The 27,087-nt window shown below is 51.0% G+C and overlaps 1 protein-coding gene across 5 annotated transcripts in view; it reads right to left on the reverse strand.

Moving 5' to 3' along the window:
• TTC7A (tetratricopeptide repeat domain 7A) overlaps positions 1-27,087 on the reverse strand; it is a 122,030-nt gene that overhangs the window by 74,548 nt on the left and 20,395 nt on the right. For all 5 annotated transcript variants that reach the window (XM_089923198.1, XM_089923195.1, XM_022573909.3 and 2 more), the window contains 2 exons: positions 12,596-12,726; positions 9,954-10,069 (listed from right to left, as the gene is read on the reverse strand). In XM_089923198.1, the coding sequence (XP_089779324.1) occupies positions 9,954-10,069; positions 12,596-12,726 (247 nt within the window). The remainder of the gene's footprint in view (positions 1-9,953; positions 10,070-12,595; positions 12,727-27,087) is intronic.

Raw genomic sequence — 27,087 nt, forward strand, 5'->3', positions numbered from 1 at the left:
CCCCTGAATGCCCCTGAGAGCCTTCTGTCTCGTGCCCTCCCCCAGCACTGCAGATACTGGGTGGTTGCTAAGAGTACAAAATTACTACTGACTGAACACACCCCTTACGGGGTCATACCCAACAGCAGGTTTTCTAAGGTGCCTACATACACACATACACACACACACACGCACACACACACACACACAACACAGCAGAAAGGGAGAGTGTCTTCATAAGGCCGCACAACCTGCCAAGTCCTGGGCAACTCCCTCAGAAAACACTCTTCTCTATTGTTTTGTTTTGGTACAATGAGCATATATTGCTTTAGTGATTAAAAAAAATTTTTTTAAGAGCACGCACAAAACATGCAGCCCACCTGGTTCAACACACGTGGCCCAAGCTCACTCTCAGCCCTGAGCCGAGAATGGGCTCTGCAGGTAGAGGGAGAAGAGAAAGAAGCCACCCAAAGAGAAACGGCCTCTTGCCTGCTGTGGGGGAAGGAGCCAAGTTGGCTCACGTTCTTTTTTTTATTTATTTATTTTTGGCTGCGTTGGGTCTTCGTTGCTGTGTGCGGGATTTCTCTAGTTGTGGCATGCGGGCTTCTCATTGCGGCGGCTTCTCTTGCTGCAGAGCACGGGCTCTAGGCATGTGGGCTTCAGTAGTTGCAGCACGTGGGCTCAGTAGTTATGGCTCGCAGGCTCTAGAGCGCACGCTCAGTAGTCGTGGCCCACGGGCTTAGTTGCTCTGCGGCATGTGGGATCTTCCTGGACCAGGGCTCGAACCCGTATCCCCTGCATTGGCAGGCGGATTTTTAACCACTGCGCTACCAGGGAAGCCCCGGCTCACATTCTTTTCTTGGGAGATACTCAAGAGACCCGGTCCTAGTGAGGTCAGGGTCATCAACAGATTCCCTGGCATTGCACCACCCCCAGGTGTCCCCTGCTGCCTCACCCCTGGGCTGCTTCGTGCAAAGGAGAACCAAGCCTCCCCCACGGCCAAGACCCTGGGCCCAGTAGCCATCAACCCCCCAGCCCAACAGAAAGCTGCCTCCTGGCAGAAGCATCCGCAGAACTGCCCGGGGCGAGGCTCCAACCAGAGTCCACGGCTGCCCTCTGGTGGCAGTGAGGGGAAGTGGACCCCAGGTAGGGGCCTCCCAGCTCCTGACTTTCAGGCCAGCACTTTCAATCCCAGGTCAATTAGGAAGAGCAAGGGGCAGGAGTCAGCCGGGGGAATTAACTGCTGGATCAACAGGGCAAGGCCCTTGGGAAAAATGAATGTCCCTCGGACACTGAATGAGTAAGTGGGCAGCATAAGGGAGGTCCAGGCCTCACCGAAGCTCAGAATTAAAGGAGAAGCACTGTCTGGAGGCCAAGAAAACATCACCCACATTACACAGTGGAGAACACCAAACCCTTTAAATTATGTCAAATCCTCAACTGGAGGGACAAGTTGGACCCTGGGAAGAGCACTGCTTGTGGCCATCTGGCCCCTGGGGCTGAGCACCCCATTCTCAGCAAGGGCTCCTCTGGGCCCTCTGGAACCTGGGTCCACCCCATGCCCACATGGGAATGAGCTCAGGCTCTCAGGTTATAGCCCAGAATCTGTGAAGCAGATCCCACCACCTCTTCCTGTTCTTCAGGCCCTAAGGAACCTCTTCTGACAACCAGCAGTGCCTGAGCCCCGGGGGCTCCATTCCACTTGGCCCCTGAGGATGAAATGTCTCTTTAGAGTCCACCCTGTCCCAGGCAGCACTCGCACTTCTCTGCCTTCTTTTCCTCTAGTACAGAGCACTGTCCATCGTCAACATCTGGATCCCACACTGTCATTTCCCCACTGGGACGTGAGCTCCGTGAAGTGGGTCCTCATCCTGCCCTGGGCAGGGGACCTGACACTCCATGGGCTCTCGGAGGCCAGCTGGGAAATGAGCTGCTGGGCTTTTCCACCTTAGCGCCATCCCCCCTACTGGGCTGTGACCTCTCTGAACACAGGGAAGGGTTTCTCCCCAACCCTTCCCAAACACCGCAAGAGCCCAGGCAAGTGCGGGTGAGTTTAACCTGCAGGAAATGGCTCTGGAGCCCTTTAAAAGACTCTCCAGAGCGGCCCTGGAGAAGGTGACCCAATATCAGGCGTCTGCATCCCAATCTCCCCCTGACCTCCTGCCTCTCACACCTTGGGCTAAGACAGTGGTTCTCAAGTGGGGGCACTTTTGCCCCCTACCCCCAGCCCAGGCCACTTTTCAGTGTCTGGAGACATTTCTGGTTGTCACACTCGTGGGGTGGGGTGTTCTACTGGCATCTGTTGGGTGGAGGCCAGGGAGGCTGCTAAAACCTACAGTGTACAGGACAGGCTCCCAAAACAAAGGAGATCTGGCTCAAAACATCAACAGTGCTGAGGCTGAAAAACCCTGGGCTAAGCTGACTTCTTTTTTTTAACTTCCTAATAATGACAAATGTATAAGAAAAATACTGGAACCGGTGATTCACCCAGGAAGATGTAACTTTGACCTGAAGACCATGATACATAATTACAGGAGCTCACTGATGCAGACCTACTGTGGGGGGGTGGTATCCTGGGCCGGGGACTATGTAATAAGCGTGGCCTCAGGCTGTGGGGTTGGGCAGACACAGTTCGGCACCAGGCTCGCTGGCAATACCACCTGTTAGCCTTGTGACCTTGGGCAAGTTACTTAACCTCTCCTTCAGGAAAATGGGGATATTACTAGTTCCAACTTCACGGGATTACACGTAAAGGCATTAGCATTCTGCCTGACATGCAGTAAGTATTCAACAATATTAGCTACTATCAAGAGGAAAGGTGTAAAGAAATTATTTAAAGCCCACCCAGGCACCCAGGGCTACTTTATATATGTCACATTCCAGGGCCACCACTGGGCTGAATGTGTTCACAGGAAACTGAGAGAGGGGCTGAGTTGTTCCCACGTGTCCTGGGAACTGCTCCTCACATTCAGGCTTCAAATATTTGGGCTGTTTGCTTGGAAAGAAATGATGATTCAGTTTCCATTCCTCTTTATTTGGGAATAAAGGGCGGGAGTGTGGAGGGAGTCAGCATCAGCTTTAAGGACAAATTTGTGCCGCAGGAAGAAGAGGACAAAGACAGGGGAACAAAGTGAGAGCAACAGAAAACTAACTAAAATTACTTGGAGGGGTGATGGTTGGTTAATGCCTCTGCCCACAACTGACACACACACACACGCATGCACGCACGCCCTGAGTGCGCAGAACAAAGACAGGGCAGGAAGCAGGCCCACCCTCTGAGAACGTGACTCAGGGTCCCAGAGAAGGAAGGAGAGCCGTAAGTCAGCACATCAAGGATCAGCCCCATCACCGGGGCCCTGTCCTTCCACACACCCCACAGGTGCCCAGGCTGCCCTTTGACACCCACAAAACTGGAAACGGCATGGGTTTCCAGGCCGCTCAGATCTAAAGCTGGAATCCCAGTGGGTGAGGTCGGGCAAGTGACTCAACCTTCTCTGAGCCCCAGCCCCTCACTAGTGGGCTGGGGTCACATGACCTCCTTCACAGAGTGTTGTACACAGAGCATGTGGTCCAGCCTAGCACACAGCATGTGCTTGATAACTGCTGGCTCTCTTTCCCTCCTGACTGTCCTGGATGCTCACCTTGACCTCATCATATCTGCAGAGAAGCTGGTGTGGGGAAGGGAGCAGGCAGCCCTGAGGGGTGGAGGTGGGGGGACCTCAGCGGAGAGGGAGTTAATAGGGCTCTGAATTCCATACTCCAGTGTCTTTTCGTTCCCTCCATCCTCTTGGACCCTCTAATGGGGGGCATTAGAGGTGGGGGTGGGGAGTAGAGGAGGAACTTGCTCAGGATCACTGAGTGGCCTCCACTCCCCGGCCCTGCCCTTACGCCCACCAACACTTCAAACCAGAAGCTGGGACCACGCATACCAAGTAGAGGCAGACTCGGGGGAACAAACGCTAGGCTGTGAGCACCTCAGGGGCGGCAGCAGGGTCTTAATTGCTGGGTTTCTGCTGTGGGCAGTGTAGACTGGTGGTTAATGGTGTCAGACAGTACCCCGGCACACACAACCCTGGCTCTGTCCAGGACAAGTCACTTATGTTCTCTGTGCCTCAGTTTTCCCATCTGTAAAATGGGGGTGCTAACAACAGCACCTACCTCAGAGGGCTCCTGGAAAGACTAAAGACACATGCCAGCAAAGCACTTAAGTGCCTGGCACAAATTCAGCTCTTAATAGGTGGCACGTATTAGTATAACAAATATTTGTTAAATGAATGAATGAAGGGCACAGAACACTAAAATTAGAACTGTCCCCTTCCCACAAAATCTACTCCATGGGACTGCCGTATGGAAGAAGAGCACCTCTTCTGCAAGAGGCCTTGGGAGGGAGAACTTCTTAAACAGAGAGCAGGCATCAGCAAACTCTTTTCTTTAAAGGATCAGGGAGTAAATATTTCAGGATTAGCCATCTGATCTCAATCCCAACTTCTCAGCTCTGAGGGTGAGACAGTATGTAAATGAATGGGTGTGGCTATGTGCCAATAAAACTTTATTTGCAAAAACAGGGTGACACCAGTCTCCAGCTAAAGAGAAGCAGCCGGGTGGCAGCTGCCTGGGAAGTAAAAACAGGAACCAGCCTGCTAGGCCACCATTTCACTGAAACTGAAATTCAGTAACTGAATAGGAACAAGGCATGGTGGAGCTACAGCAGAGGCAGCGTGCGTGTCCCGGTGACCCACCCCCGCAGCTCCACCTCCCTGGCCACAGGGTGGTTGGTCGGAGGCACCCAGGGCTCCCAGGCCAGTCCCACCCTTGGGACGTAAACCACCTTGGCTCTCCGGGCCGCCCGATCCTCGTGTCCCAAACGGGACACCACTGCCTCCCTGGCCTAGCACTTGAGAAAATTTTTTTTTTTAAGTGTAAACTTGAAGCTTGAGGCAGCAGCCCATTCAGCTGTGGGCTGCCTCAAAAACATAATAATACAAACAAATGATAATACTGCCTTAGATTTTCTAAGCAGCTGTGACGAATCAGGTGCTCTGGTGGGTGTTCATGTACGAGGAGAGAGCAGGGAGAGAGCCTGTTTCCCGGCCGGGACCTTCTCCCTGCTCTTACCATCTGGAGGACAGGATTCGTGCGGCACCCCGCCTCCTCTAACACGAGGGCAGGGTGGTGAGAGAGAAGGGGCACACAGGCCTCCTCCAGGCCGGGGTCCAGCTGGGGCAGGACTGCCTCCCCCCAGGCCTACGCCCACACCCCAGCCATCTCAGCCACCGCTGCTTCCTGGGAGTGGCCTCACCATGGCCTGCTCTGCATTCTGGGCAAGGACTCCACTTCCTTCTCTTCCAGGCATCGAGGGCTGAAGCTCGGGGGGCTTCCAACACCCCGAATGGGATGTAGCTCTGATGGGACAGGGATGCCTGCTGGATGGAAAAGCTGCCTGGGCCAGAAACTGCGTTTCAGTCCAGCTGTTCCCCTTAGAGTCCCAGAGCGCTGGTTCCTAAAGAGTGGTCCCCAGAGACCCACACCAAACAAGGGCTCCATGTCAAACGAAACTGAAAACTTTACATGTCTTTGCTTCCTCCTGAAAATTTACTACCTGCAACCATGCTCCTTGGAATTCCTATTCTAAAGGGTCTGAGGAGTCTTTAACCCACTGTTTCCCAAGTGTATCTGGCCTTGGACCCTCGCTAGTCCCCCATCCTCCTCAGCCTCATCCTACCTCTTCTGCCCCACCCAGACTCCTCCTGTCTCTGGGTATCTCCCCTCCCTCCGGGCCCAGCTCAAGGATGACTGTCCCAGCCACACAGCCCACCAAGCCCTAAGCCCAGCTGCAGGCGTGGGCTTGGCACCTTCCCCTGATGCCACAGGGAGCAACTTCATGCAGAAGAGAGATTAGCAGGAACACAAAAGAGGCTCCCAACCAAGCCCTGAGTGGAAAAAGCAGGCTACAAAGCAGCAGTGCTGTAAGATACTATTTTGTTGTTGTTTAAAAAAGAAAAGAAAAAAATATACCTGCATATCTGTACCTAGAAAGATGTGAGGGCTTCCCTGGTGGCGCAGTGGTTAAGAATCCGCCTGCCAACGCAGGAGACACGGGTTCGAGCCCTGGTCTGGGAGGATCCCACATGCCACGGAGCAACTAAGCCCGTGCGCCACAACTACTGAGCCTGCGCTCTAGAGCCCGTGAGCCACAACTACGGAGCCCGCGTGCCACAACTACTGAAGCCCGCGCGCCTAGAGCCCGTGCTCAGCAACAAGAGAAGCCACTGCTGTGAGAAGCCTGTGCACCACAACGAAGAGCAGCCCCAGCTCAGCGCAACTAGAGAAAGCCTGCGTGCAGCAACAAAGACCCAATGCAGCCAAAAATGAAAAATAAATAAATTTATTTTAAAAAATGTTAACAGTGATTACCTAGAATACGGAGCCAGCAAATTTTTTTCTGTAAAGAGCCAGACAGTAAACATTTTAGGCTTGGAGTCATATAACTCTGCAGTTGTTGCTCTAAAGCAGCCATAGATATCGAAGATACCTAAACCAACAGGCAAGCTGTGTTCCAAAAAACTTCACAAAAGCAGGTGACTGGCCAGAAGGTCATAACCTGCCAGTCCCTGATCTAAAGATTGAATATGTGATTCTTAAATTTGCCCGTTTTATATTTTTACGTATTTTCCAAGTTTTCCACCATAAACATTATAATTATATTACTTAGACAAACTAGGAGGGAGGGAGGGATCAATGAATTATGCATTTTGGGGAGGGAGGGATAAATTAGGAGTCTGGGACTAAAATATACACACTACTATATATAAAATAGATAACCAACAAGGACCTACTGTATAGCACAGGAAACTATACTCAATATTTTGTATTAACCTATAAGGGGAAAAGAATCTGAAAAAGAATATACATATATATATATATATCTGAATCACTTTGCTGTACACCTGAAACTAAAACACTGTAAATCAACTATACTTCAATTAAGATTTTTAAAAATAAATTATGCATTTTTAAAGGTGCAAACAATTAAAACATAAAAATCTAATGAACCTCACTCCTAAGAAAAGTGCAAATTAAAAAAAAAAAAGCTGAACCAATAAGGACCTACTGTATAGCACAGGGACCTATATACCCAATCACTTGTAATAACCTATAACGGAAAAGAATCTGAAAAAGGATATATATATATATATATATGTATGTACGTATACATATATACATATATATAACTGCATCACTTTCCTGTACACCTGAAACTGCCAACATTATAAATCAAATATACTTCAACAGAAATTATTTTAGAAAACAAAAGAAGCAATTACCTTCCAAGTACCAACAATGGAAAAGTGAACAGATAAATATCATCTCCCCTGCCAACAATAATGATGCTGAGATAGCATATTTCACCAATCACGCCTAATAACGTCAAGAAAGCATCAAAAAGCTTGCACTAATCCTCCTACACTGTTGGCAGGAATGTAAACTGGTACAGCCACTATGGAGAACAGTATGAAAGTTGTTTAAAAAACTGAAAATAGAGTTACCATGATGATCCAGTGATTCCACTCCTGGGCATGTGTCTGGAGAAAACTATAATTCAGACAGATACATGCACCCCAATATCATTGCAGCTCTATTTACAATAGCCGAGATGTGGAAGCAACCTAAATGTCCAACGACGGATGAATGGATAAAGAAGATGTGGCATATATACACAATGGAATACTATTCAGCCATAAAAAAGAGTGAAATAATGCCATTTGCAGCAACATGGATGGACCTAGAGATTATCATACTAAGTGAAGTAAGTCAGAGACAAATACCATATGATATCATTTATATGTGGAATCTAAAAAAATGATACAAAGGAATTATTTATAAAACAGAAATAGACTCACAGACATAGAAAACAAACTTATGGTTACCAAAGGGGGAAGGTGGGGCAGGGATAAACCAGGAATTTGGAATTAGCAGATAGACGCTACTATATATAAAATAGCTAAACAACAAGGACCTACTGTATAACACAGGGAACTACACTCAATATCTCGTAATAACCTATAATGGAAAAGAATCTAAAAAAGGACATATATATATACACACACACACACATACGTGTATGACTGAATCACTTTGCTGTATACCTGAAACTAACACAACACTGTAGATCAGCTATATTTCAATAAAAACTTAAAAAAAAAAAAGCTTGCACTATGTTGTGAGGGCTTACGAAGCAGCCTCTCTCCCACATCTTGGTGGCACAGAAACTGAAACAACCTCTATGAGGTCCAAGTTGGCAACCTCTACCCAAATGACCAGCGTTCTACCTTTTGACCCAGAACTTTCCTGTCTCGGAATCCACCCTACAGACAGATCCCCACTGAAACAATGCATAGGTACGGTTCTGTTCTGGACTCTAGCATATGCTGAAAAGAGCCCAAGTCTGGAAGTGACCTATCTGTTCCTCGGTTGGGAACTGAGTAAACAAATTGTAGGAGATCTGTACTGTATGATACTATGAAGACTTTGCAGCAGTGCAAAGAAAAGGCAGCTCTGATGTGGAACCATCTCCAAGAGATATATTTTGAATGAGAAAAGGCAAAGGGGAGAATATGCATTTAAAAAAGGAAGAAAATAATACGTGCGTATAATCGCTTGTGTGTGCTGCTAACTATCATGGAATGACACAGGAGCCTAGGAACACTGCCTACAGGAGCCAGGAGGCAGGGGATGGAGGTGGAAGGGAAACGCTTTATTGTCTAGTCTTCTGTACCTTTTTAATTTGGTATCCTGTGCAAGAATCATCTATTCCAGAAAATGTTAAATGAAAAGGATGAATAAAGTGAAATTTAACAAAATAAATCATACCAAAAACAAAATAGGGGCTTCAAAGGACTCTAGCCAGTCAAAGCAAAGAAAGCTCTGTGATCCTGACCCTCCGTTTCCTCACCTGTGGGGAGGAGGGAACACCTGTGTGGCTGGCCCACCTCCACCTGGGAGGCTCGAGAGGGGCGAGACGTGTGCCCAGCCTCCACGGTGACTGGCTGCACTCGGCACACGTGAGTCCCTCCGCTTGCCCGGATGTCCTCAAGGCCCCAGCCCACGGTGTCTGCAGGGGGTAGTAATGATGCTGAGGAGGGAGCTGGTGAGGCACGGGAAACCCAGGCCCCCACCTGCTAGTCTCCAGCCTGGTTGAGGCATTCAGCCCTGCAGAACCGCCGGAGAGCCACGGTGGCCAGCAACACGCCCTCCTGGTCCTGTCGCTTCTCCCTCCATCTCCACCACCACACAACACACCCACGAAACACCACCAGCCCCTCCCACCCAGATGGAAGCATCCACCAGACTCTTCACAGAGGGAGGGTGCCTTGCTTAACCCCAAGGAGCAAAAGACTAAGAAAGGGGTTCTGGGCACCATGTTCTTGAGTCCCAGGACCCTCCAGTCAACGCACAGGAAAACGAGCTTCCTGCCACCTCACCAGCAGGGCAGTCGCACCCCCAAAATGATGCCAGGCCTTTACTTTCACCACACTTCTCCTCGTATCTCACAGCCCCTTGAAAGTTGGAATTATCAGGAATCACCTTTTCCATTAAATTTTGGGGAGAATGAGGCTCAGAGAAGCAAAATGACTTTAGCTGACACTTCAGGCGACAGTGACCACCTCCAGACCGCCCAGCTCACTGTCCTTCACTCTTCCCACACCATCATCGGGCTCCCAGAACTCCCCCTTCTAAAGATGACCACCCCCAACACGTGCAGGCTTTATTGCTTCAGCAGCTTCCTGAAGCTCGGCCCTTCCCCCCAGGGCCCGGGCAAGCTCAGTCTGACAAGACGGGAACAAGCCAGCCCCCATCGTCTCTCCAGGGGGCCCGCACACACACAGCCCAGAGAAGAGGGAGACCTGACCAATGTCAGCAGCTCCCAGGCCTGAAAGAAATGTCCGGGTCCTGCTCAGCTGCCAGCGACCTACCCCTTCTTCAGGTTTGTCACATAAGCGCTCTGGAGTGCAGCTTCCAGGAAGTAGGTGAGCTCGTAGTCGACCGGGTGAGATCCTTTCAGGTGCCGGGATGTGGTGTTACTTGTGATCTGGGAAGGGGAACACAGAGAGAGCCGCTATCTTTAAGTTCTGAGGCCGAGAGGCCAGGGCCAGGGTCAGCCCAGGCAGAGGTGGAGGCCCCATTGCCACCCAAGCCCCCAGCTACCTTAGGGGCACGTAGGGCAATACTCAGACCAAACTCAACCTGCGATACTCAGACCAAACTCAACCTAACTTGCTTTAATTCAAAATAGGTCTAAAGCACTCTCCCTGTGCAAATGCTGCATGCCCATAACAGCCCTACAAGGCTGGTTTTCTCTGCACCTTATAGATGAGGAACTTGAGGCTCAGAAAGTGCCCGGGGACACAGAGCTGGCCTGGGCCTGGACCTCAAACTCAAGTCTGGCCAGCTACACATTCCAGGCTCTTTCAACTACTTATTGGTGCATTCTTTCAATACTCGAGCGCCTACCAGACATTGCACTGTCCCTGTCACATAACCATGTAACCTCAGAACAGCCCAACAGCTGACCCCTGGTTCGTGGGAAAGCTGAGGAACAATTGTTACTAACTGAGCTGTCGCTTAAGCCTCAGCTCTGAGAGGGTCACCCAGCCCCACCGAGATGGGCCTGCCTTCACTATGCCACCTCCCTCTCTGACATGAGGGGAAAAAAAAAAAATCAAAGAGCCATCCACCTCTTTCAGAAACTGAAATAGGTTTTAGAGAGATTCTTAGTTCCTCAGAGGTTGGCGCTGGGTCTTAGGAGGGATATCCAGCTTTGCGGTGCACAGGGTTCTATGGCCTGCCCTCCCTTGACCTGAGATAACCAGCTGTCGGGGCCCATTTGTCCACCCAGTGCCCCAGAGGTGCTGATTCCAGCCCTGGACACCATTCCAGCTCATCACCTTAATCCCCTTTTAAGAGTCCAAAACCCAGGCTTCTGACTGAATGGGTGACTTTCAATTTTTCATGAAAGCTTCCTCCAAACTGTATGTAATTCAAACACGAGGAGCTCCTGAAACACTGCATGTGACCTTGGCAGAGGTCAACTCAAGTCTCCACGTGGACCTCTGCCAGGGAGTACACTCGAGTCCTGTTTCTGCTGAGCCGCCAATCACCTCTTTCCCACTGAAGTCCAGCCAAGCAGAGGGTCTCTAGGACGGCGACTCTCAACAGGGGGGCAGTTTTGCCCCTGAGACATTTGGCATTATCTGGAGACACTTTTGGTTGTCACAGTTGGAGGGGGGCTGGCTGCTGGCAGCCCATAGGTGGAGGCTGGGAGTGCTGCTGGACATTCTACACAGGGCAGCAGAATTATCTGGCCCCAAACGTCAGAAGTCCTGAGGCTGAGAATCCTGCTCCATGGGAACTGACCTGGCATGAGGAGGACGCCTCCAAAAAGGTCCATCACAAACAGGTGCTGGGTTGACATTTTGGCATTTGCCAAAGTAGGTGAGGTTCAAATATCTCCTGAGTGCTGAGTCTCTCAGATCGTGCCCACCTCCTCTGTCTGGATGCCAATCCTAAATCTCCTCTGCCAAGCCTGCCATCTAGCATCTACTAAACGTCTACTAAACAGGAGGCTTAAGCACCACCCCGAAGTCACAAGTCACACAGGGTCCAAGCCCTGCCAACGCCACTTATGAACTGTCTGAGCTCCGGGAAGCTATTTAACTCTCCACACCTGAGGTTCCCCACCTACACGATGGGAATAACAAGCGTAACCTGTTGCAGTTGGTTACTATTTGAAGGTTAAATTAGAGAACTTTGAGTAAAGTACTCAAAGTAATGCCTGACATGAAAACAGGGATGCAGTAACTGTAAGTATCTTTCTTGAATAGGGCTGCCTGTAGCCCCCCCATTAAACCAGGAGTCCCCAGAAGGGAAGAACTGGGGTAACATCACAGTATACTGCTAACACCTGGAACTGCTGTCCTGTTGAGACCTCGTTCAGGCCCCCCGAAGCACAAGCAGGGAGATAAGTAGGCCCGAGAATTTCCAGACCCCTGTGGCCAGCTCTGCCAGCCTCTGCAAGGCTTTAAGAATGGTCCTCCTCCCCGCTAAAGGGTCCAGTAGCGAGCTTCCAGAGCACCTGAGAGCTGGGAAGAGTGCCTACATGGACCGGCCTGACTGTACCCTTCCAAGGGAAGAGTAGTGGGCAAATGGCTTAATCTCTCTAAACCTCATGTATTAAACAGGGATGAATGTAATACCTACTTCAGAGAGCTGCTGTGAGGGGTAAACAAGTTAACGAACACAACAGGGCTGTCACATTTTTGGTCGTACAAGCTGAGCTCACCAAGGAGGTTGCCAGCCGCTCGCAGGTGGCGTGGACTCTTCTGTTTATTAAAACTCTTTTCTGGCAGTAGAGAGTCTCATGCTTACAGAATCAGGATACTATAATGAGTTTTCCAATAGATAAAGCAGAGCATCTTCAGGGCAGGTGGAGGGTCCTCTTTTCTAATTTGTACAAGCAGGACCTACGGTTTTAGTGGGGTGGGGGTGGGGGGTTGCATAGATACAGGTGCTCAATAGAGGGCAGTGATGACCAATGGGGCTATTATTTCCAGCTCACCTTCTCCAATTCCTGCAGGAACACCTGAGCGATCCAGGAGGCCCTCTCGAAACAGGTGATCACTTCCTCCTCCCTCTCGGTCAGGCGGTGGCGGGAAGCGATGGAGTTGGGGAGGCGTTCCAGGGAGAGGCCTGCGGGACGAGGGGAGCATCTCGGACCTGCCCTGCTCGGCGGGGGACGGGGGGCCCAACTCCAGGCCCCTCCCAGGGGCCCAGGGTGAGCTCATCCGAGGAGACTCTGGAGCAGCCAGTGGGAGGCAGAGGTCCTGGGAGGGGGAGGAGGGGGCTAAAGCAAGGATGGTATTAGCTGCGGCTGGGATCAAGTGGTGAACAGACAGCAGGCACCCATGCCCCACGTGGGGAACCACACTGGTGGCACCCCCATGCCCAACTCCTGCCTGCTGGAAGCAATCCTGACCCCTCCCCAGGCACTCACCATGTTTACATCATGGAGTGGTTATTTACATCTAGCTCTTCTCTCCCCCAGTAGTTCAATGGGGGCAAAATGAGCCTGTTTGGACTGCCACAGTCCCTAGCACATGGTAGATGACTTGATTACACAGCATTTATATGCACCTCTCCCGTGGAACCAAACAGTTTCTACCTCACCTAAGTCAGGCGCTCGGGTCCTATGCGCCTGCAGTGGAAGTTGCTGTTTTTGCGTCCCTGGCATCCATTTCCCATTCTTTCCACAGCAGCACCTCTCTCTCCCTTTGAGCACCCATTTGTGCAGCCTCGCTCAGCCCTGTGGCTCACAGAGCGAAGACCCCGCCCCACCTCAAAGGCAGGCACGTGATCCAGGCTGACTCATCATCAGGGCCACAGTGATTGGCTAAGGGTGCGCACATGGCCTGGTTTGTGCCGAGAAGACCCAATCCCAGAATTCTTACCCCTTCCACTGGGCTTGTTAAACTGCTAAGAGGCCAGCCTGGAAATGTTAGGGAAAGGCTGCCTTTAAATGAAGCTACATAACGTGAATGTCATTAACATGATTGTACACTTGAAAATGGTTAAGGTGGTGTATTTTATGTTTTGTGTTTTTTACCAAAATTTAAAAAATTTTAAATATAAAAGCATAGCTCTAAAGCAAAAACAAAAAAAACAAAAAAACCCCCCCAAAACTATAAGAAACCAAGAAGGGAAAGCTGTAAAGGGAAACAACTATATTTATGTCTGGGTTTTTGGTCTTTAACTTTTTTTTTTTTTTGAGACAGGAAAAAGATTGAATAAACTCAGTCATGAAAAAAAAAACAAACGAAGTCTACACAGAACAGAGATGAGACTTGATGGAAAAGGGCAGATTCCTAAAGACACTGTGTGAACACTTACCTGAAGCACTACCCCCTGAAACTTTCCAGTACATGCACCAATAAACCCCATCCCCCATTTCCTCAGGGAGGGGTGGGGTCAAAGTCCACTTAAATTGTGTTGCTGTCACGTGCAACTCACAGTCCTGACTAGAGAGCACTGTCCTAGATTGAGGTTCTCGGTGGGCAGAACCCAGATCCTTCTCACCTTTGTGCCCACGCGGTACTTTATATGTAGCAGGTGCTCAAGATGAAGTGACCGAAGGAAGGTCCAAGAAGAGAATCCTCAACTCTCTCCTGCCCTTTGGCCCCAATATCCAACTGATGACCAAGCCCTTAACATTTCAAGCCTCCCCTCCCCTCCCCTTCCCTTATCTCCTTGTTTTAGGCTTTATCTCTCGAGTGGATGACCACCTTGGCCTCCTAACGGGCCTCCCTGCCTCCAGTCTCACTCTCATCCGTCCTGCTCAAGGATCCCAGGGTGATCCTTCTAAACCCACCACTTAAAACCCTCCACCGGGGTCCCCACTGCTCCAGGGTGAGGTCCAAACTCCTGACACTCCATACCATGCCCTCCAAGATCCATCCCTGCCACCTCCCCAGCCTTGTCTCTCATCACGTTACACATCAAATGTTTGTGTCCCCTTGAAAGTCATAAAGTCATATGTTGAAAACCTAATGCCCAAGGTGATGGTTTTAGGAGGCGGGGCCTTGGGGAGGTGATTATGTCCTGAGGGTGGAGCCCTCATGATAGGGATTAGTGTCCTTATAAAAGAGACCCCAGAGAGCCCCTTCCATCATGTGAGTACACAGCAAGAAGTTGGCAGCCTGCAACCTGGAAGAGGGCTCTCACCAGAACCTGACCATGCTGGTGCCTTGATCTCAGACTCCCAGCCTCCAGGACTGTGAGAAATAAGTGTCTGTTGGGTATAAGCCACCCAATCTGTGGTGCTTTGTTCTAGCAGCCTGAGCTGACTATGACACCATACCTGCTGCATCCACACCCAGCCTCCTGCTCCCACTGTGCTCGGGTTGCGCCTCTTGCCTGGAATGCACCCTCCACCCCACCCCCCAGAGGCCACCCAAAATTACAGCTCACCTTCTGCCACTGAGTGCCCCCTCCTCTATGGAGCCCCCCCGATACACCCTGGTATAACCAACCATTCTCTCCTTGGGCCCTGATCTACACTTTACGTATTCCTGCCCCACCACTTTGTTATACCTATTTGTTCACGTGTTTGCTCGGCCAGACTGTAGGCTCCTTAAAAGCATCAACCTTAACGCATTCACCTTTCTATAACCTGGCACACAGTAGGCACTCAGCAAGCACTGGCTGGCTGAAGAAACGACAAGCCTGGTGGTGCCTGACAAAGTCCAAAGTACTCTACAAACACAAGGTAAAGAAATGCTGCTGTTCTTGGCTAGATTCCCAACTCATATGGTTTCAGTGACCTTGCCCTCTGCCAGACTGGGGTGTGAATGGGTCCGAAGGTCGGGATGCCTCGGCCTGGGGAAAGGTGGACATAGACCGTGAAGGCCCTTGCTCAACACAAAGGCTCAGTTACCCGGGCCACCAAGTGTCAACGTGCCTCCTGCCAAATGACTCACGACCAGGAAAGGACTAAGGGGGAGGAGGAACAGAGGGCGCACTGGAGAAGACGTGGCAAGAAGGCAGGGGAAGGCTGGTCCCCTCTGCTCACTGCCGGCGCTGGCCCAGCCACTCCCCTCCAGACCCACGGCCCCCGTGTACCCTACAGGACAGTGGGACATAGAAACTGTTCAGGGCCTGGCCTGGAAGCCAAGTGGAAATGGCAGGAGGGCAGAGCCAACGCCAGAAGACACAGAGAGGGTCTGTTTTAACACATCCTTGTGCTTCCCCCCCGCCCCCCCCCGCCCCCCCCGCCCGAGATGTGCTGCTGTCTGGGTTCCCTACTGCCCCACCTCTGGGCCCAGAACTGGGATGGACCAGGTTCAGGCTGCCAGTCCCGAGCCTCCGGTGGGCTGGCCACGGCAAAGCGGTGAATTCAGCAGTCTGTGGGGCCACCACGTTCCCCGTGCTCCATTTGTTCCTTCTGCTCCCAGCAGGGGCCTCTCCACCAGGCTTCTCTGAGAATTCTAAACCCCAACCTCCTTGAAAGCTCACAGCGCACCGCCTTTTCTCTGAAGGCTTCTTAAGTCTCCCGCCTTCAGAGCCAGCAGCACGTTTTAGCTGCGCCTCCTCTGCGTATGCCTTTCCCCTACATGGTGACCATCCTCTCTGCCCATTTCTGGTTGATCTTAGCACCCAGCGAGAGCAAGGCCTGGGGCTTAGTGAGTGGATGGACACACAGACGAACACACACATTCACTCATGCCGAGTGTAGAGGCCGGTGGCGTTTCTCCCTCTCCATCTAAAAAATGGTTCTTGTGGAATTCAGAAACCGTGGCATATTTATACAATGGAATACTACTCAGAAATAAAGAAAAGGACACACTCTTGATACATACAACACGGGTGAATCTCTCAGAACTTATACTGTGCAGAAGAAGCTACATATCAAAAAGTACAGGCCATATGATTTCAGTTATATGACATTCAAAACAAGGGCAAAATTACAATCTATATTAACAGAAACCAACCAGTCATTGCCTGGGGTGGGTTTGGGGAGGGGATCAATTGGCAAAGGACCTGAGGGAATTTTCTGGGGAGATGGAAATGTTCTTTGTCTTTATTGCGGTGTTGGTTACATGGGTATCTATACTTGACAAACTCATCAAATTACACATTTAAGATCTATGTACTGTGTAAAAATATATCTAAAAATAATAAATATATTCCTTTTTGAAAGGAAGCAATTATGATTCCAGAGGACTAATGAAGATCAAAGTAAACGGGCTACAGTCACTGAGGTAGCGGTCTGTGAAAAAATTTCTAACATATAGCAGACCAAAAAGCTTCCTGGAGCTGGCAACAGCTCTTCCTAGTGAGGGTCACAGTCCAGTCACCCCAGTTCTGCCCATAAAAAGAGGCTTCTTTGTCCGCCTGCCAATGCAGGGGACATGGGTTCGAGCTCTGGTCCGGGAAGATCCCACATGTCACGGAGCAACTAAGCCCGGGCGCCGTAACTACTGAGCCTGCGCTCTAGAGCCCACGAGCCACAATTACTGAAGCCCACGTGCCACAACTACTGAAGCCTGTGCGCCTAGAGCCTGTGCTCTGCAACAAGAGAAGCCACTGCAATGAGAAGCCCGTGCACCGCAACAGAGAGTAGCAGCCAAAAGTAAATAAATTTATAAAAAAAAAAAAAAAAAAGAGGCTTCTTTGCCTTACATTTGCTCTTTGAGTCACATGACGGGCCAATTTCCTGTCACAAACATCTGATGGGAAAGCTACCGGGGATTCCAACCCTCGGGTTCCTTCATCCTCTGCCCTGTGTGTTTCTGCACAAGTGGCCAGACCACAACACTAGCTCCAAGATGGAGACGGGCTGCTTCTGAGCCCGCCCCCAAAGGATCCCAGTGGATCCCAGCCCTGTTGAGCGGGCAGAAAGCCAGAGGCTGTCAGGAAGCACGGGCACTGCCTCCTGATTCCCACTGGCAGAGGGGCCTTTATGTGAAAACACCCAGTCGTGCGAGCCAGCGGAGGTCCCCTTTCAAGAGGAGCGCTTGCTTTTTCATTAACTTTGAACTTTCGGTTTGGAGGCAAACTGACCCTGGCACAGCTCAACACCCAGGCTGGTCCGGGCCTCGTCGGTCTCGGTGACTCATCACATCCCAAACAGCAGCCCTTCCAAGAAGCCCCGCCCTTGGAGCCCTGGGCACTGGATGCGGAGATGGAGAGCACGATGCCTCCCCTGTAATGGAACTTTCCAGATGGGTGGACCCCCGCCCTCCTGCCTACCCAGCTGGTCCAAAAGCACAGGGCACCCGAGAGGCGTAGGCCCTGTGGGGGTGGAGGATGGGGGGCGGGTAGGAAGAAATGCAACTCATTGCTTCAGCCTTCAGAGAGGAAGCCTCAAGGCCGGGTTGGGAAGAGAACCCTCATAAATCACACTCAAAGGTGGGCAACTGTGGGAACATAAAATGGTACAGCTGCTCTGGAGAACAGTCTGGCCATTCCTCAGAAGATTAAAGCCAGAATTACCATATGATCCAACAACTCTACTTCTGGGTATATATGCAAAAGAATTGAAAAGAGGGTCTAGAAGAGAGACGCGTACTATACCCATGATCATAGCAGCATTGTTCACAGCAGCGAAAAGGGAGAAGCAACCCAAGTGTCCACTGATGGATGAATAGATACACAAAATGCAGGACAGGACTCCCCTCGTGGCACAGTGGTTAAGAATCCGCCTGCCAATGCAGGGGACACGGGTTCAATTCCCTGGTCCGGGAAGATCCCACGTGCCGCGGAGCAACTAAGCCCGTGCGCCACGACTACTGAGCCTGCGCTCTAGAGCCCGCGAGCCGCAACTACTGAGCCCGCGTGCCTAAAGCCTGTTCTCCACAACAGGAGCAGCCACAATGAGAAGCCTGCTCACCACAACTGAGAGTAGCCCCCGCTCACCGCAACCAGAGAAAGCCCACACGCAGCAATGAAGACCCAATGCAAGGCAAAAAGTAGAAACTATTATTTTTTTTAAAAAAATCGTAGTATATACACACAATGGAATATTATTCAGCCTTGAAAAAGAAGGAAATCCTGCCATATGCAACAACATGGATGAACCTTAAGGACATTATGCTAAGTGAAATAAACCAGTCACAAAAGACAATGTATGATTCCACTTCTGTGAGGTACCTGGAGTAGTCAAACTCATAGAGACAGAAGGTAGCATGCTGACTGCCAGGGGCTGGGGGAGGAGAATGGAAAACTGTTTACTGGGTGCAGTTTCAATTTTGCAAGATAAAGTGTTCTGGAGATTGGCTGCACAACAACATGAACGTACTTAACACTACGGAACTTACGCTTAAAAAGTTTTAGGATAATAACTTTTGTTATGTGTATTTCACTGCAGCTAAAAAAATTCTCAATGGTTAAGATGCTAAATTTTTTTTTTTTTTTTTCTTTTTTGCGGTACGCGGGCCTCTCACTGTTGTGGCCTCTCCCGTTGCGGAGCACAGGCTCCGGACGCGCAGGCTCAGCGGCCACGGCTCACGGGCCCAGCCGCTCCGCGGCATGTGGGATCTTCCCGGACCGGGGCACGAACCCTCGTCCCCTGCATCGGCAGGCGGACTCTCAACCACTGCGCCACCAGGGAAGCCCAGGATGCTAAATTTTATGTTACATTTTACCAATTGAAAAAAAAAAAAGCAGACAATTTGACTCCTTGTATCAAAGTTTCTGAAAAGTGTACACATTTCAATCCAGTAACTCTACTTCTAGAAATTTATCCTTAAAAATATAATGTATGCAAAAAATGCAAAAGTTGAGCTTCAAGGATATCCAGTGCACTATTGTTTATAGTGGCCAAAAAAAAAAAAGAGATTTAACCTACAGGTTCAAGAACAGGAGACAAGTTTGCTAAACTACAATAGATTCTTACAATGAAATGCTATAAAGCTACTTTACGCAGTGATGTAGATGTATACTAGAAACTATTTCGTAAAATATTAGCTTTAAAAAACAAGCGTATAAAATATATGACTGTATGAACTTATTTTCATTTAAAACATAAAAACCTATAGGAAAAAAGACTGGAAGGATATACCTCAAAATGTTTAGAGAGATCTTAGTCTCAGTTTCCCCAAAGACAAAATAAGATCACTAACAATGCCCACCTCATAGGGTAGCTGTGAAAATTAAATTAGATGGGTCTTATAAAGAACAGAAAGTGCGCTCTCAGAAAACGTTTCAAGTGATGCTCAAAATGACCTCTCACGTAGGGGTTTAGCCTTTCCCTAGAATGACAAATGAGAAATCTAATTCAGGGAGAAGATACTCCTTCCAACACCCCTCAGCTCAAAGTGCCAACTAGATCCAGGTCTTCTGGCTTCAACACCGTCCGTTCTCTCGGCTCAGACTCCATGCATCTTTCCTTACCCTCGGTAACCCACATCTCAGGCTTCTGGCCAGCGCACGGGGGCCTGCCTTTCCCATGTGTATCCAATGGCTGAATTAGAGCTGTCTAACCTGAAAGGGATAGGCCCTAGTGTCGGTGCTGGTTTCTCAAATACACCCCTCAAAACCCTATCCATACTCCACACCTCTACCGACTACTCTCTGGGGTGACCTCCAACGATGGAGGAAAGGCCTGCCAGGAGAAGATGTGGGGAGACCACTCCAACTCCCCGTGGTCTCCCTCCATGAGTCCACTTACCCTCCTGCCCTGTTTCGTATCTCGCAGTCCAGGCAGAACCTCAATGAAGGCTTGGTAAGCACACAATGAACACACCCAGCCTCCTTCCAAGACGCCCTCATCTGCTCACTCCTCTCCACCTGGAGGCCAGCCTCTCACTCCGTGGACCACAGTCTGGGGCCAGGGCAGCAGCACCAAAAGTGCTGACCTGCTTCCCCACAAGGCAGACGGCCCACGCCCCTTTGAGAAGGAAGCCAAAGTAAACAGTTAATTCCTGCCATACCAGGACTAAAAAAAACCCCAAACCAATATCCCACCACGTCCTGCCCCAGGAGCAGCCTGGTGTTCTTTTATTTTTGGAAGTTTTACTAAAGCCATAAAATTCCAGGTGAGAGCAGAGGAGCTGGGGGTTTCAGAGGCTGAAAGAACAGAAAAAAAGAAAAAAAAAAAACCTTGAGGGGTGAGGAGAAGAGAATTTGCAGATCATAATTCTCACAGCTGCCTAATGTTTTTTACATTTTTACTTTTCACAGCACCTTCACAATTGAGCATCTCACTGCAGTATTTTGGGTGAACCGGGGGCATTTTCCTTCATAGCCAGGCAGGTCCTTCTATCGGTAAGCTAGCAGGCAAGACTGCCCAGAGTGGCCTCGCTGGTGCTGGGCCGTGAACAAGCGGCAAAGGGGTTTGCTAGGCTGAAACACAGGGCAGCACTGGTTTTCAAGGGGCCCACAGGCACAACAAGCCCCAAATTAGGCAGCAACGACTCGGTCTTTAGAGCTCAGGGCAGGACTCATGGCTGGAGAGATGGGGGGTCATTCCCCACATCATTACCACATTGAGCAAGCACCAGAGAAAGGAAAGCAACACAGGCCGGAGGAGAGAAGGAAGCCGTTCGCCACAGAGGCGGACAATGACACTGGTGCTTTTGGGGGCTGAACTGGGTAAGGCTTGAGATGTCGAAAGAACAGTCCCTGAAGCATCCTGCACGTCCGTCAAAGCTGGGGCTACCCCTTAGGACTCAAACCAACAGAAAAGAGGACAGTTTGTCACCTGGATCTACAACGGCTTTGCCTAGTCTAGGGCCCAGAGCGCTCTGCTCCAGATGGACCCAGACAGCATGCTGACCAACAGGTGAGCTGATTTTACGGGAAACAGGCTCGGCCACACTTCATGGTATGGCTACCTAAGGCCAAAGTTCTGGAACACCAGCAAAAGGGAGACCCTGAGCCTTCCTGCTGGGCTCTCAATGCCCCCTCATTTCCCAATCCTCCCATGCACAACCTCTCTTAGCTCCAAAAAGGTATGACAACACCCCGCTCCAGACAAGCCACCTCCATTTCCCAGGGGCCTCCCTCTGGATTTTCACCTGGAAGGTACCTCTTCCACTCACCAGCAGCTGATTCCTCCTAAAGTCCCGCCTCACCTCCTAGCCCACATGGGAAGGTCCCACAGCTACCTGCGTCTCACTCACTTCCCTCTCTGGAGCAGAGTGTGTCAGTCAAACAAGTACTCCCTGGGCATCAGGGACGAGCCCCAAAGCCAGAATCAGAGAGAGCCAAGTTCAAATCCTCACCTGGGCACTACTGGTGTAACCTGAGGAGAGTCAATTCTGCCTGAGCCCTGGGGTTCTGTCCTCCATACCTTTCACCTACTTTGGTAACAGCACCCTGATTTTCCTTCGAGGAACCATTCCTCCAACTCAGTCCACAAGATTCAAGTGGGGAAATCCCACCCCGGGCACCAAACCAGCCACCTAAATGCCGGTCACTGAAATTGGTTCCAGGGTGGGCATGAGACCAAACCAGGTCAACGAGAACCTTCCCCAAGGCTTTCTCTCCTCCTGAGGTTGTGAGTTTAGGCTGCAGGACCACGTAAACCTGGAGCTGTCGAGAAAGACCACAACATGTGGAGTCCCTGGATCCAGCTATGTTTGATGCTATCTGCCCCCAACGACTTACTAGTTACATAGGTCTGTACATTTTCAGTCCCTCCCCCTTTGGGTCGTTGCTTTTCCAGCTAGTTGGGGTTGCATTTTTGTCATTACAACCGTAAGTCTGATTATACAGAAACCGATGCCTAGAAGCATGATGTCAGAGGAACAGTTCCTGAAATGCAGGACTGGCTGAGCTGGGGTCAGGCATGGGAGTGAGGACTGTGTCACTTCTCAGCTAAGAAGCTGGAATTCCAGATACAAGGCGGCAGCAGTGCCAGTGGAAATGCAGCCTATTTTGTCTCGAGGCGAGACCCTGGGCCACGAAGGCTGGAGCTTTAGGATATCTGGTAGAACATTGCAGGGTAATTAGCCTGTGTTGGGGCCCACAGTAAGGCCTAGAGAAAGGGGCAAGCTGCACTCGAGGCAGCTGTTCGGAATGACACAGCTTTGCAAACAGGCCCTTTTTCCCTGGGGACAAAAATAGAGACAGCTGAGAATCAAATCAGACAATCGGAGTTGGCAGTTCTCTGCTCCTGCTGAAGGCAGTGCCGGAAGGGGCAGGAAAACTGGACCCCATCAGGAGCTAAGGCTACGGCCCGGGAAAGGCCTGATTCCTCCAGGACCCCCCAAAGAACCCTGATGTGGGTCTAACCTTGCTAGAGTCCCCCATGTCCCCAAGGCCCACTTAGGGCCCCCTCTGGGCTACCCTCAGGGGCAGAATGACAGTGCCCAAAGGCATCATCCATCCTGGCCAGCCCCCAGGCTCTGCAGTAAGTGTCAGGACCCTACCTCTCCTTTCTCAGGGCTTCTGGACGTCCCATACCCTCCTCTGTCTGTGCGAATGCATCTCGGAGGTAACCCCTCTGGAGGGGTCCTCTGTCATAGGCAGGACTCAGGCTTGGGAGACAACCACTGGCCACCAGACCAAGCTCTGCTATTCACAGGCTGCACGATCGTGGGCAAGCCTCAGTTTCTCCATCCATACAGTGGGCATATAACAACTCCCTCCCATTCTACAGAGATCAACTGAAAGTTAACCCACCAGCCAACAAATATCAGTATTTATTAAACAAGAGTTCCAGGGCAGTGTTTCTCAAACTGTAAGGTGCATTACATGTCACCTGGGAAAGCTGTTAAAATGTAAATTCTGATTCAATACGTCTGGTGAGGGGCCTGAGAATCTACATTTCTAGACTCCTGGGTGGTGCACATGTGATAATCCCGCACCCTTACCACGCCCATGCCCCCGACAATCATACGCTCAGGTTCCAGAGGGGAAGGGTCCACGCCTCAAGTTTCTGGGTACAACATCAAAGTCAGGTACACCAGAGGAGCTTGGAAGACTGGGGGAGAAGGGACCAAATGGGGGATTGTGCTAGGCAGGGGAAGGGCCCTCAGCCCTGCCAGGGCCGGCAGGTGGCTTGGGAGCAGCCGGCCACAGTACAGGCCAGACCCATTAACCTGGCAGCCAGGAGGAGCTAGACGCAGGACCTAGGGAGAGGGAGCTCTTCCTCCAAAGCCAGAGGCCCCAACAGGGCCCAGCCCACCTCCCGGAGGCCAAAATGAGGCCCTAAAAATCCAGGCCTCCGCTCCTGGCAGGACCAGGTCAGTCTGAGCCCAGCTGTGAAGTTGGGCGACAGTTCGCTCAGACAGGGAAGTGAACCTATTTTATTTTTCTATCTCAGTGAAAAATCTGTGGTGTTCATACTGTTTCTAAACAAACTTGACATTAACAATAACCTTTTTCCCCTTGGAGAAGTTGGAGGGTCATATATCACCCACCTCCCCACCAAGCAATATATACATATGTGCACGTAATGTTTCTGCACTTCAAGCAAGGGAAACCCACGACTGCTTCAACTGCTCCCTTCTCTCAAGCTCCTGGGACAGTGTCTGAAGCCCTCCCTGGGAATCAGAAAGCATCTTCTGGTCTAATCCACGTCCCCCTGACTTCAGAGCAAGGCCAAGTCCTTGTGAGTGACCGCCAGAGGACACCCTGCCAAGTCCCTCTGCTCTGAAGGGGAAAGCAGGTGCACTGAGTATGTCTTTTGTGGGTGAAGAGACCCAGAGCCTGCTCTTGAGACACCCATACACACGCCCCCCACTGAGCCTCCAGGCCTGGCTGCTCAGGCCCCTCCCACCATGACACACTGCCCCGCCCTCCTGCCGCCAACCAGGTGTGCCTGAGAACTCAACTCCCTGCCCCACTGGAAGATACCAAGTGGAACCACGGAGCGGAATACGATGCAAGATGATAAATGAGCTGAGACGTAATGGCCTAGTCAGGCCGAGTACTGTGGTGAAGGCACATCAGGCTCCCGCAGGAGGCCGCCTGGCATCTGACAGAGCCTGAAAAGAGGCAGCCTGGTGGCAGGGCATTCTGGTTCACACACAAACCAACTGACATTTTACTTTCACCAGCCTCAGTTTTCTCATCTGTAACCTGAGAATTGGCCTAGATCATTTCTATGTTTCCTTTCAGTCTAGAATTCTGAGCAGCACCATCAAGGGGTGTTTACAAGCTCTGGCTGCCTGGGTTCAAATCCTGGCTCTGCCAATTCCAGTGAAATCCACAAGAGTCCCTTCACCTCTCTACTCGTAACTCCTGGGCTATAACATGGGATTGAAGAGAACACCTACTCAGGGAGGGGGGTTACTGTGTGGACTGAATGAGGGCACACCTGGCATGGAGTGTTTAATAAATATATATTATTATTCTGTGAACTCTGTGGCATGCTGCTGCCACCATTCTTCTTATGGCCTGAATGTTTGTGTCCCCTCAGATTCATACGTTGTAGCTTTAACCCGAAATGTGATGGTATTTGGAGGTGGTGACTTTGGAAGGTAATTAGGGTTAGATGAGGTCATGAGGGTGGGGACTTCATGATGGGATTAGTGGCTTTATAAGAAGGCAAAGAGAGAGGGATCTCTCCATGAGCACCCATGGAGGAAAGTCACGTGAGGACATAGCAAGAAGGTGGCCATCTGCAACCCAAGGAGAGAGCCCTCAGCAGACACCAACACTGCTGGTACATGGATCTTGGATTTCCCAGCCTCTAGAACTGTGAGAAATAAATTCCTATTGTTTAAGCCACCCAGTCTATGATATTTTGTTATGGCAACCTAGCAGACTAAGACAAGCCCCATGCTCATAAATGAAGTCAGGACCAATGACCAGCCATCCCCATCCCCTACTCTCTGCATTAGGAGCCACACCAGGTCCTGCCAAACCCAGGAAAATCAACACCATGCACACCCTGGAGGCCACGTGCACAGTCTCAAGCACACACAGGGTCAGATGAACCTCAGCATGCTGAGCAGCAGGGCGCAGGCATTGCGACAGGACAGGGAGGACGGGCAGAGAGGAGGCAAGCAAGTGGGAAGCCTAGTGCAGTCAGCGGGGGGCAGGGAGCCAGTACAGCCCATGACCGAGCAGCCCACACCAGGGACACCCAGCTCCTTACCTCCCCTGCAGCACCTGTGACCACCGGGCCTGTGTTCCCCCAAGAAGCTGGAGGCGTGCTGGAAAGAGTAGAGAGCAGGAGACAGGGAGCAGCAGGTACCGAGCCAGGTCTACAGGAAAAAGTGCCGGAAAGGAGCCCTAAGAAAGGGTGTTAGGTTCGGGAGTCCATGGCATAAGTGGTTTCCAAGAGGCCAGAAAGACCCAAATGCCAAATGAAGATCACCCCCAAGACCAGCCTGTGCCGGGGGCACAGAGCAGGGGATGAGAGAGCAAAGGGAGAAGACCCCACACACTGGACTGTCCCAGATGGGCACCTGCCTCCCACAGGCTGGCACCAGGTCTGTCTGGGGGAGGGTCTCAGCAGACCCCCCGGGATTGTGTGAACAGTCTCTCAATGGGGAAAGGGACCCAGGGACCCACAGGTGGGCAAACAGCTCTCAAGAAGCCCCATCGGCCATGGTTAAAGGAGGCTGTGCCCTGCACAGACGTCATAGTCAACCTTCCAGGACCCAAAGGACACAGAGGCGTGGGACTGGGGACTCATAGTGCAAGGCCAATGTCAGAGAGTGGAGGTTCCAATCCTGGATCCGCCACAAATCTCTGGGTAACTCCAGGTAGGGTACATCCCCTCTCTGGGCCTCAGTTTGCCTGTATATAAGATGGGAGAATGTCCCCATCTCTAAGAGAAAAGAAGGTGACGAATACTTTACCAATGCCAGACACCAAATCCCCACAGGGTCACACGTGTTTCTAGACTTTTCTCTGGGGTTGGTTTGTGCTGGAATGAAGAGATGATCAAACATCCAAGATTCCTGGCAACAGTGTGGACAGAGGGGCTCCTGGGACCTCACTGCCACCAAGAGCCACCACTCAGGCTCTGCGATCCCAGGATTCAAGGATCCAGGGAAGGCGGTGCCTGAAGCACAAAGCCTGGGGGAGGGCTCTAACTGCCATGTGACACCTTCAGGGTCAGTTCAAGGGCACTCTTTCCCCAGGTGGGCATCCACAGCACACATGATGAAATTCCTACATCACTGACCCTGTGTGCCTGGCTCCCCACCACAGCATCACTCGCCCTGGGAACTGGCTCTGACCTGCCCATCACAGGACCCCAGCATTGCCTCCCTGGGCCGCTCACTGCAGGTGCCCAGCGAATACCTGAGGAGAGCCAGGCTGCTCTGTGCCATCGAGCACCTGATCTGTAGCCAACGCCAGTCACTAGTGCCACTCTAGCAACGGGTGGCACGCTTTTAAAGACTTTCTCACCCTGGTTACACAACTGATTCCTCTCGTTCATGGTAACCCTGTGAGGGTAGGTATTTCGACCCTGTCTTTCAGGTAAATCCACTGAGGCCAAGAAAGGTGAAGAGCTATATGCCCAAGGGCACACAGTCAGGTGACTATCTGTCGACAGAGCCAGGGCAGGAACCTGAGTCTTCTGACCTGACATCCGGCCCAGCGCCTGCCGTCAGCCGGCATGTGCTGATGTGGTTGGTTACCCTGGCATCC

Source organism: Delphinapterus leucas, chromosome 13, assembly GCF_059928025.1.
Source record: "Delphinapterus leucas isolate spDelLeu-1000000601 "Yukka" chromosome 13, BTC_Dleu_Yukka2, whole genome shotgun sequence".
In the NCBI taxonomy this organism is placed as follows: Eukaryota; Metazoa; Chordata; class Mammalia; order Artiodactyla; family Monodontidae; genus Delphinapterus; species Delphinapterus leucas.